The sequence below is a fragment of the Impatiens glandulifera genome, chromosome 1 (genome assembly GCF_907164915.1).
Source record: "Impatiens glandulifera chromosome 1, dImpGla2.1, whole genome shotgun sequence".
Taxonomy (NCBI): Eukaryota; Viridiplantae; Streptophyta; class Magnoliopsida; order Ericales; family Balsaminaceae; genus Impatiens; species Impatiens glandulifera.
Genome location: NC_061862.1, coordinates 8,055,877 through 8,067,230, shown reverse-complemented (window position 1 = coordinate 8,067,230; position 11,354 = coordinate 8,055,877). Strand labels below are relative to the sequence as shown.

At 32.0% G+C, this 11,354-nt stretch overlaps 1 protein-coding gene across 1 annotated transcript; it reads left to right on the top strand.

Annotated features, from left to right (window-relative positions):
- Positions 1-1,885: 1,885 nt before the first annotated feature.
- On the top strand, positions 1,886-6,905 carry LOC124918934. The gene is made up of 4 exons (XM_047459009.1): positions 1,886-2,071; positions 2,964-3,315; positions 3,427-4,387; positions 4,558-6,905. The coding sequence occupies exons 2-4, from the start codon at positions 3,134-3,136 to the stop codon at positions 6,664-6,666; spliced, it is 3,252 nt and encodes a 1,083-aa protein (XP_047314965.1). The 5' UTR covers positions 1,886-2,071; positions 2,964-3,133; the 3' UTR covers positions 6,667-6,905.
- The last annotated feature ends 4,449 nt before the right edge of the window (positions 6,906-11,354 follow it).

Sequence of the window (11,354 nt, the reverse complement as noted above, 5' to 3'; positions counted from 1 at the left end):
CCTTTCTAAGACCTTGTTTGTTTGGTTGTTCCTAAACGCTTTATTTCTCACTCTCAAACATCGAGATCGCTTATCGCATTGAATCCGGGATCATCAACGTTGTTGTTATAGATATCGTAGTAAAACAATTGAAACACCACAACTCAAACCCTAAAAATACTAGAGAAGTTACCCCGAATATAGCATCGCCTAAACTTCTCCCATTTTTTGTTTTATTACTTTAATTTATTGTAATTTTGTGTCAGTTTTATAAATTACAATCTAAACTAAAAAAACAATTGATTATAAATGTTGGGTATTAAAAATAGGACTAGCTTTTCTAAAAAAAAAAAAAAGTAAAAATAGACTTATTGTGTATTAAGAAATTATAACTTGACCCCATATAAACTATTTGATACATCATCATTTTAATAAAATTATAATATGAATTTGTGTATGAGGAAATTTTGAAATGTCTATTATTTTTTAAAATAAGTTTACTATAATGTATTATTGGTGTAAGAATAAAACTAGAGGTATAAATAAAAGTTAAGCAATATAAAAGGCATCCGTTTGATTGGTTGGTAATTGGTATTCAAAAAACTTATCATTATTTTTGTTTGAGATTTAAAAAAGAAAATGGTTCTGTTAATTATTTGACCATCTCTTCATCATTTTATTGAATACTCGTTTATATGGAATAAGAAGTCTTAATTCTAGAAAACTTGTTAATATAAATTTTGACTTAAAAATTGAAATTAACAAGCAATAGTATTAAATATGTGTTACGGGTCATCATATTAAATATTTAGGCAATGAGATATTGGTGTCTCAGTTAATTGTGTTGGAGTTATGTTAGGCGAACTAAATAACCTATATGACACTGATTTTATGAATAAAAAAAAATTATGAATAAAATAAAAAAATTAAAGGATTTTAACAAAATATACTCAAATTTACAAATCTTCAACCCAATCTTATAATAACAAATTTTAAGTGATTTAACTAACTATCTGAAATATTTTAAAATATACAAAATATATTTAAAAATAAATCATTTAAGTACCCCCAATGTTTAAGATCGGTATCATCTGTCCACCCAATTTCATTTTGAGATCAAGTTATCCACTTGTTTTACTAAAATGATTTAAAATACAACTAATTTAATCAATTGAATTTTTTTTTACAAAGAAACAAAAACAATAATTCTAAAATAGAATACATATAAATATTTTTTATTTTATTTTAAAAGAATATATATATTAAAAATAAAAAAACCGTTTAAGCATAACAACCAAAAATGACAAAGAATGAAAAAAGAAAAAGAAAAACGATATTATCAAATTCATAAATTCTGGAGAAGAACGATGAACTCCATGATAGACTATAATGACTTTCCTGAACGAATCTAAAAAAAGGTCATAATAAGAGTATTATTAATGATACGTATCGGACGATTACTCGACGATTACTTGACAATTTCTTACCAACCAAATAGACCACGTAAAACGATAGAATAATAGACTAATAAAACGATAGAATAATAGACTAGTATTTTGATTTTTGTTCATAAATAATAATAACATTATAATAATAGTATTTTGATTTCTGTTCATACAGATACTATTATACTGTATGAGAATACCATGACCGACTTATAAATATATTATTTAATTATAAAATAAGTTTAAGCTCGATTTTGTTACTATTATAAAATAAATAAAAATAAAAAAATTCATTAAGATCTGCAATTAATTTAGAAGCTACTAGGCCCCACTATCAAGTGGTCCTTTTCTCTCTTCAAACCTGCTATTTCATGGTGGAGAGAAGAATATGATACCTCTTTTTTTTTTTTTTTTTACTTTTTTTTTTGGGGGGTGATCTCTTTGGATGTATGAGTGGGTGGTGCTGTTTTCCTCTAGTCTAATATCTTTCTCTTTCTCTTTATTTTGGTTTGACAGGTGCCCCCATTTTCTTCCTCATTTTCTCTTCTCTTCTCTTCCTTCTTCTCTATCAAAGCAAAAGTTCTTCATCTGCCTCAGTGAAAACACAACACAAACAAACAATCAAACAACAGCTTAATGATATGAAGGTTTGAACTTTTAATCTCTTCTCTTCGATCTTCATCTGGGTTTTTTTCTTTAAGCTTCAAGTTCTTTAATCATCACCCACTTCTACTTTTTTCACACTAATTCTTCCTCTCTTTGTGTTTTCTTAGCAGATCTGATTTCCATCTGTTTTCATTTCAAATGATCTATACTATTTTGTTCATTTTCATCTCTCTTTTTGCTTCTAATTTAGGTCCCCTATTTCTATTATTGATATGAAGATGGAAACATCAAGTTTATCAATTTCCTTTTGCTCATGGATCCATCTTTCAAACCCTTTTTCATCTTCATTTCCTTTGAAACTAAACAAATCCGATTATGTTTGTACTTTTTTTTTTTGTTTGTTGACGTTTAGGGTCTCTTAATACTGTTCACTATGAAGATGAAGTGATGTTTGTTTCTTTTGGGTGTTTTCTTGTTCTTCACAAGTTCTACTATTTGTTTTTAGATATTTATTGTAGACGAAAAATCTCAGTCTTTTTTGTAAAATCTTAACTTGTTACTTGTCTTCGATCTTCATTTAATCGGTTTGATTTCATCGTTTGAATCTTGGATGAACAGTGCTAACTTATCTCCCATCTACCCATTTATGTTTTCCCGATTTCGATTATATCGATTCTCTATCACATAAAATAACACTTTCTAGATACACCCAATATGTTTGTTTCTGATTTCGTTCATCTCTTTTACAATTGATGAATCTGAGTTTGTTTTAGTGATTCAACTCATCTAGATGGTTCAAAATCATCTTTCTTGACTACATAAAATAACGTAGTAGGATCTTCTTTAAACTAATTTCCCCCATTTTTTTCTCCATTCTGGGTTCCATGTTTCCCGATCTGATCATGTGTTAACATTTCTTGTTTGTTTGTGCAGGCGGGCAAACAGTTTGATGTGGGTTTTGCTTGATTAAAGCTATTTAGTTGAATTTTGGCCAGATATTCATGTTATGCTGAAGCATAAGTTTAGAAGGGATAGCTGTGGAGAAGAAGAAGTTCTTGTGACTGTTGGAGAAACAGCACAAGAAGGGAGAAAACAATCTGCAGATGTTATCCATTCAAAATTCTTCACCACTCATTCCTCAATTAGAAATTTCCGGTCTTAAAAGCAGTGATGAGACGCTTGTTCCTTCTTCTTCTTCCACCTCCTTTGATAATAACAAAGTTGTTTCCATCCCAGATGAACATGTATTGACCAAGGGCCCAACAATTAACAAATTCTCTATAAGGTAATTACTTTCTCTCTCCATCAAGATTTAATGTTCTCTGTAAACCTTAATCTCTCGGTCTCTGTTTATGATTTCATTTTTCATTGCTATTTAAATCTTTTATTACTTCAGGGATTACGTTTTCAAATCTCGGAGCAAGGATATCAAGAATAGTTGGCCATTTTCAGAGAAAAGTTTGCAGATTTGCTTGAAGAATGATGTCAAACATCTGTTGCCACCTTTCCAATCTTTTGATTCCATGAAAAATCATTATAATAGCCGCTTTGATGAAGAAGATGAAGTAGTAATAGTAAATAATGATAGTCATCAACAAGAAGAGACTCCTATATTTCCTATTCCATGCAGTTCATCTGTAATTATCAACAAACCCGAGAATACCCTTCAACCTCCTCCTCCTCCTCCAGTTAAGAAGTGTAGGGTTGTTAATCGTCTTGATCCGAACTCAAAGGAATTGGTAGATACTATGAATTTTGCTGATCATGCAATGGTTTCCAAAATTTGCCCGGTTTGTAAGATTTTCTCTTCGTCTTCAAACACAACCTTGAATGCTCATATCGATCAATGTCTTTCCACTGAATCATCAAACGACAAGCTGGCAACGTCAGATCCTAGGCCACCACCACCACCGACGACTTCCAAGAACAAAATAAAGCCTAGGAAGATGAGATTGATGGTTGATATCTATGTCACTGCCAGACATTGTACTTTGGAAGAGTTGGATAGGAGAAACGGAACTAGCTGGGCCACGAGGCCCATGCCCATTCGAGAGGAAGCCATCGACAAGTCTCATCATAAGGAGGAGAAGCTTTCGGTTTCTAAGGCTGTTGTTCAGAAAGATAATAACAGTGATGATGGTGAAGTTTACATTGATGCCAATGGCACGAAACTGAGGATTCTATCGAAATCTGATGATAAACCGGTTGAGGGTTCTACTACCAACAAGATTTTGCCAGGTAGTAAGAAAAGGCTTCATCATCGTCATCATCATATGCAGAAGCTCCAAAAACCTTTGAAACTTGCTGATCCTCAGAGCAAAAAGGCCAGCTTTCCCAAGTCTTCAAATAATCTAGAGGTATGATTCTTCTTTCTTTTTTTGCAATCCTCAATAGATCACTTCGTCAACAACTCGTTTTATCTCTTCTTCTATTTTCAATTGGCCTAGATGAGATATATATTAGGAGAAAAAAAAATCTAAACAACAGTTGAAAACTTATGATCATTAATCAAATTGTTTTGTAACAGATTCCTAGAGATCCCGAAATGAATTTCACATCCAGGAAAAGTTGCAATGTTTCTGAAAAAACGGAGAAGTCATTTAAAGCACAGCAACATAAGAAAGACCGCGATTTCACACCAATAAAGAAATGGGCATGTGCTAAACGCACCAATTTCTTTAACAGGACTGCCAGAAAAGAAGACTCTCCTCAGAAGCTAGGTCTCGAATGTCATTCCTCAGATGGTCCAGTCATGGAAAATAGTTTTTCCAATAAAAGGATTCGGAACTCGTTTGAGAGTATTACTCCATTTTCATCTCCTGAAAGCAGTGAAAGAATGGAGAAGACTTGTGATAAAGTGAAACAACCATTAAACCGAATCAGTTCCTTTCACGGTGGCCTCAAAGGAGGCGATACTCATGAAATCGACAATGCTGGTGATGGTCAGCCGAATGAATTAGCTCTTGATCTTCATCGTTCTTCTTCGGAAAAATCCAAGAAGTTCTCCTCTTTGCGTTCTGAAGACAACAATAGCGCAAAAAGAAAAATTCTTGTAAAGAAGAGGAGGAGAGTTGCATCCAACAGTGGAGAAGAACTAGAAGGAATTCACATTCCTTCTCCCCAAACCATTGGATCTTTGTCGGGTAATTTTCACAAAGAAGGGAATCCTCAAACTAGTTTGAGCAACTCATTGGTCAATCCTTTGTGCCTGTTGGAAGATAATATGAGCGATGATCATGATCATGATCTGTATAATGCAAATCATGAAATGGGTAATCCTTTGATATTGGATCTGGAAGAGGTTGATCATGATCATGATCGGGTAATTACAGGAAACGAAAGTAGTAATTACTTCCATGGTGTCGATCCTATACCTATTCCCGGACCTCCTGGGTCGTTTCTACCCAGTCCAAGCCCGATGGATCATATGGGTGGGACGGATGAACTTCACGGGAATAATTCGTCGCTAACTAACAGCAGTCTACCCGAATCTTGTGAAAATCAGTACCTTGATAATCATGATCATGTTGATAACGTCAGAGATTCATCGGATTCTCCAACTTCTCTAGCATCAACCATCTCTAGCAGAGAAAACTTTTCAAAGGTTAATCCTCCTGATGCGACAAATAATATTATTCATTCAGAGAAATTAGCCGATCAATTATGCTGCTGCGCTGCTAGGAAAGATCAGGACGTTATATGGAAACAGATGACGAGTGAAGATCCAAACAGAAATAGGCTAGATCATGGTATCCATGGCCCTGATCATGAATCTTTGAAAAACCTCAAACTTGATCCTGACCTAATAATAAAGTTCCCCATCAATGGTGAATGCAGTACTTCTTCTGTAAGTCCATCATCCCCGAATCCAGTTCTCAGGCTAATGGGAAAGAATCTGATGGTAGTGAACAAAGATGATAATAGTTCAATGCAGCAGCAACAACAATATCGTCCACAATGGACGTCAGATTCGATTAATCCGATTCAACAACAGCTGGCTGTCAACACCAATAATCACATGGCATATCAACAAGCAGCACCCGTCTTTAATTTAAGTTCTGAATACAATCGGGTCGAGAATCATCAACCTTTTGATCATGTCCGATCTTATAATAATAGTGGGTTTGATAACTCAATATCTCATTTGGTCGGTTCATATAATTTTGTAAACGACCCACCATTCAGGAGACCGACTCCTTCTGCTGCTGCTGCTTCTGCTTATCATCATGATCCCATGAAGGAGATAATTGTCATTGACGACACGCCTGAAACTACTAAAACTGACTCGGATTCCGACGTATTAATGGGTGGGAGTGGAACGAGACAGAACTGGGTGAGGCCAATGGTACCTGCAAACAATACTAATATGAGTTCAAGGGAGAAGATCCTCCCGTTTTATAGGTATCATCATCATCAAACCCAGAATTCAGGTCTTCCTTATGGTGGAATATTGCCGTCAACACCTACTAATGGTAGCTTCCAAATGCCTATGACGAGGTTGAACCGCAACTCAGAGGGATCATCGAATTCGAATATGCAGACTGCTCAGATCAATCCTAATTTAGTGGCTGCTACTACTCTACCTTCTGCAAGTCATCCTGGAGGAATGTTATACTATTCTCGCGGGTTTTCATAGGATCGTCGATCGAGGAGAAGGAAGGATATTGTGCATTGAAAACAAGTACTAGGGTTTTCCAAATCTGATGACAAGATATAGAGATGAACGTGGGACATGATCATATGAAGTGTTGTTTTTTTTTAAGGCTTTTTCAGATATCGTCGCGAGAACTAATATTATTATATAAGTAGTAGCAAAACTTTTGAACAATAATAATAAGTTGGACTGATGATGATGAAGTGAAGTCCTCTTTTGATATCGACAGACTAAACAAACATATTATTTTCATTTCATTTCGGTTTCTATGAGCTTCATTTGCAGGTTGACACCAGCCAGCTAGCTGCTGCTGCTGCTTTTGAGTAAGGTAATTACAACTTATTATGAATCATTTTTAAGATTTTTATTGATGATCTTAAAACTCTATTAAATGCACGTTATTTTATGTAATTTAAGAAATGTAGATGATTTTTGAATGCAATATGTATGGATAATGATCAATTGCTAGCTGTGGGAATTAAATGGAAAGACTTAGTTTCGTACTGCCGTTGAAAATAACAGCAAATCATTGCATGAAATATAGCCGTTAAGGAGAGATAATATCGTACTGTGTCTTGTGTCTGGTTTTTATATCATATGTTTGTGAATGTGGTCAAAGAAGAGAAACAAAAGTACCTTTAATAATATTGGATTGTGAAAATCTTTTTTCACCTTCATAAAAAAAATACCCATTTATAATATTTACATTTTACTAATATATTATATTAATTAAACAATTATTCTTATGAAAACTGCAAAGTGGGGACAAATAATAATAATAATAATAATGCGGAGGGTGGGATGGAATGTGTGTGGTGGGAGTTTGATTGCATGGTGAAAGTTCGACAGCCCAAATTTTAAAAATAGCTTCTGTTCTGTGGACCCTACATTTTTTATTTTCTTCTTTTTTATTATTATTATTATTATTATTTATTTGTCATCTTCCATTATTAATCAAATTAAACATAGCTTTTTTGACTTGCAGTTGCAGGCTGGCCATGGCAACATTAAAATAATCAAAACCCTTTTTTTCTTTTTCTTTTTCTTTTTTTTCTTCCTTTCCACTTGTGTGATGACTATTTTTTCCCTCCCCAATGCAATGGAGAACAAAATGTCATGGAATTTCTTTTTCACTTTTTACCTTAAATAAATATAAATTGGTTTTATTTGAAAAAGTCAAGTTTTAGGTTTTTCTTCTTCATATAATAATTTTAATTTAATTTTGAAAATTATTATTATTGTTATTGGTAGGGAAATTAATTGTTATTATATAGAAGTAAAAGTCTTCTATTGTTTATGGTCTACAAGTCTTTTCATGAGGATGAAAGGTGGAGTCTGTTAGTGATTTTTGTTTTGAGATGATAAATATCTTCCTAATTAAAAAAATAATTTATCAAGATAGATTTGGATAAATGAAATTTTAATTTCAATTAGAATTGAATTATGTATATGTTGGTAAAAGATTTTAGATATGTAACTTCTCTAGATATCATACACAACATATTTCAAGACAGAAGTTATTCTATAGATGCACTTCATGAAGCCTTCCACAATTTAATTAATTGATTTATTCATTTTTTATATGTGTGAAAGAATTATAATATTGTATTATTATGTTTAAAAAAGAATATAATAAAAACGTTTTGAATATATATTATTATATTATTAAGATATTTGTTGAGTCGATAACTCAAGTGTTAATAGTTTTTGTCTATATTTCGATTCTCATCCAGAAAAAATACATTTTAACTTACTCAATTGAAAATCGATATTGGTTCGGCAGATTAACTTCATAAATACACAATATTTATTCGAAATATTAACTTCTAAATTAAAAAAAATAAATATCGTTTCAAAATTTTAACTTTTAAATTAAGACAAAAATATATAAGTTCAACATTTTGACTTCACAAAATAAAAAATATATATAACTTTGAACAAAATCGAGTGAAATTGAAAATAGTTTGAATTCAATTAGAATAATATTTCTTAATTTTAAAAAAATATAAAAATTTGAGTTACATCCGAGGCTAATAGTTAGAGTTTATGTTAAAAAAACAAGGAATACTTAAAAGGGTATATTTTTATTATGCTCAAAAACAGATTACCTAGATATTTTTCAAATGATCCCTAAGGGCTAAAATGTTACAAAGTAGTGGGCTGTAGCCCACATCCCTACATTCAGCTGCCCAACAACGATTAGGACTCGATCCATTTTGTTGGCACATTAATAAATAAATCCTAAATTTAATTATTTATATTTTAATATATATATATATATTTATATAAATTATATTTTAATCTATCTAGATTGTTCTTATGATTGTCTCTACATTCCTTCTTTACACCCTTGTTCATATCCTTTTACACGCTTCAGACCCATTTTGTCTCTCCAAACCCTATTTTCAAGCTCATTCATTGTCAATATCTTTTACAAAACAAAACAATAATTGAAATGTATGTATTAAAATATAAATAATTAAATTTATAAAGAATTAATTTAAATATGTATAAAGTAAATAAATAAATTTAGGCTGTATTTAGTTGTAATATATATAAATAAAAATATATTGACTCTACCTCTCTTTTTTTTAATTGTTTTTTTTAATAAAAAATCAGAAAAAAGAATGAGTCTAGACCTCTTGCGGAAATAATTTGAAAGATCCAAAACCAAAAATGATTTCTGAGAGCATTATCAAAGCTAAACTTGTCAGTTTAGAGAGCAATGAATCATTCAAAAGTGAAAGATTTTACATTTAGAATGCTTCGAATAAATTAAATAGGTGCATTAAGATTTGAAGAATTTTTAAACAACGAAACCCTTTTTTTACTCTTTCATATATTAGGGAATTTCACTTAGAAAATAGCACAAGATCTTGTAGCACTTACCAATGTTCTAACATACCTTCATCGTCCTAATCTCGAAAACGCACTCTAATCTTTTAGCCAGTTTAGAATCTGTTCAACGCGCATAAATGAGAAGACAAAATATTAATAAGTCCATTTTTAATACATTTTTTAGTTAAAATTTGGCAACTATATTCACTAGTGAAAATGTGATCTTTACCGACATATATATAAATCTTTCGGTTTAAAGTCCCGACAGGAAGAAACATTTCGTTAATAAGAATTTTTCCCGACAACTTTCTAAACATGTCGTTAATAAGATTTTTTTATCGAAAAATGTATATAAATCTTTCGGTATTAACCTCATCCCAAAAATACAAAAATAATTCTAAGTGTTGGAAGAGGTCAATACCGAAAGATTCATATGCATCTTTCGGTATTGACCTCATCCCAAAAAAACGAAAATAATTCTAAGTGTTGGAAGAGGTTAGTACCGAAAGATGTATATAAATCTTTCATATTGTCTCTTCCTCAAAATTCCGTAGTTTAGGTCATTATCGTGGGATTTATCCACATCTCTCGACATTCCACATAAATACCGAGAGATGTATATAAATCTTTCGGTATTGGCCTTCTCTTCTAAGTGGTTTTTCACTTTCTTAGCTTGTCTAAACTCCTAAGCACATCAAGTGTGTGTTATTTTCTAAGTATATGAATTGTGTTTAATTTTATAAGTATATATGATTGTGTTTAATTATATAAAGAAGTGGTGTATATGTATGTTTGTGTTTGATGATAAATAGGATGTGTGTAGTGTTTGATTATAAGATGTGTAGGGAGATTGTGTATAATTTTAAAACTAGATGAATGTGTTTAATATTTTAAGGATATGAAATGTGCTCCAAAACACTTAGGAATGAGGGGAAATACCGAGAGAATTGAGTATATCTCTCGGCATTCCCCTTCAATACCGAAAGATATTTAAAACAACTCTCGGTATTGGCCTTCTTCTTCACTTAATTTTGTTTGTTTATCTAGGTATTTTTTTTACTTTCTTAGCTTGTCTAAATTTCTAAGCACATTAAGTGTGTGTTATTTTCTAAGTATATGAATTGTGTTTTATTATATAAACAAGTGTGTATATATATGTTTGTGTTTGATGATAAATAGGATGTGTGTAGTGTTTGATTATAAGATGTGTAGGGATTGTGTATAATTTTAAAACTAGATGAATGTGTAGGGATTGTTTATAATTTTAAAACTAGATGAATGTGTTTAATGTTTTAAGGATATGAAATATGTTAAATTAACTTAAAAAAATTTAGGAATACCAAGAGATTATTCCATATCTCTCGGTAATAGTCATCTTTACCAAAAGTTTATATCAATCCTTTAGGCATTTTATAGTTAAGTACCGAGAGATGTCCACATATCTCTCAGTATTTTCCTTTAGTCATACCGAGAGATTTGTGTATATCTCTCGGTAAGGTAATTACCGAGAGATGTCAACATATCTCTCGGTTGTTCCCTTAGTAATATCGAGAAATTTTTGTATATCTCTTGGTAACAAATTAAGGTCATTATCGAGAGATGTATCAAACCTCTCAGGGAAAACCTTTATAATTTAGATTGAAACCCTCTCTTTCCCGATTACTCTTGTGTGCACCTCCCTCTCTTCTCCTTAGCTATCTGCAGGCGACCAACGATGTTGATCGGCGATGTCGACCGATGACACCCACCAACCGATGCCGATCTCCTCTTGTCGTCGCCCCTTCGAGCTCCTCGCATCGCTGCTTCCTACTGTCGCCGCTGCTTCCTACCGC

Excerpts from the sequence above, each read along its gene's own strand:
- LOC124918934 (XM_047459009.1), top strand. The coding sequence starts at position 3,134 with ATGTTATCCATTCAAAATTCTTCACCACTCATTCCTCAATTAGAAATT. Across the intron at positions 3,316-3,426 it reads ATTAACAAATTCTCTATAAG|GGATTACGTTTTCAAATCTC; the intron begins GTAATTACTTTC and ends TTATTACTTCAG. Across the intron at positions 4,388-4,557 it reads AGTCTTCAAATAATCTAGAG|ATTCCTAGAGATCCCGAAAT; the intron begins GTATGATTCTTC and ends GTTTTGTAACAG.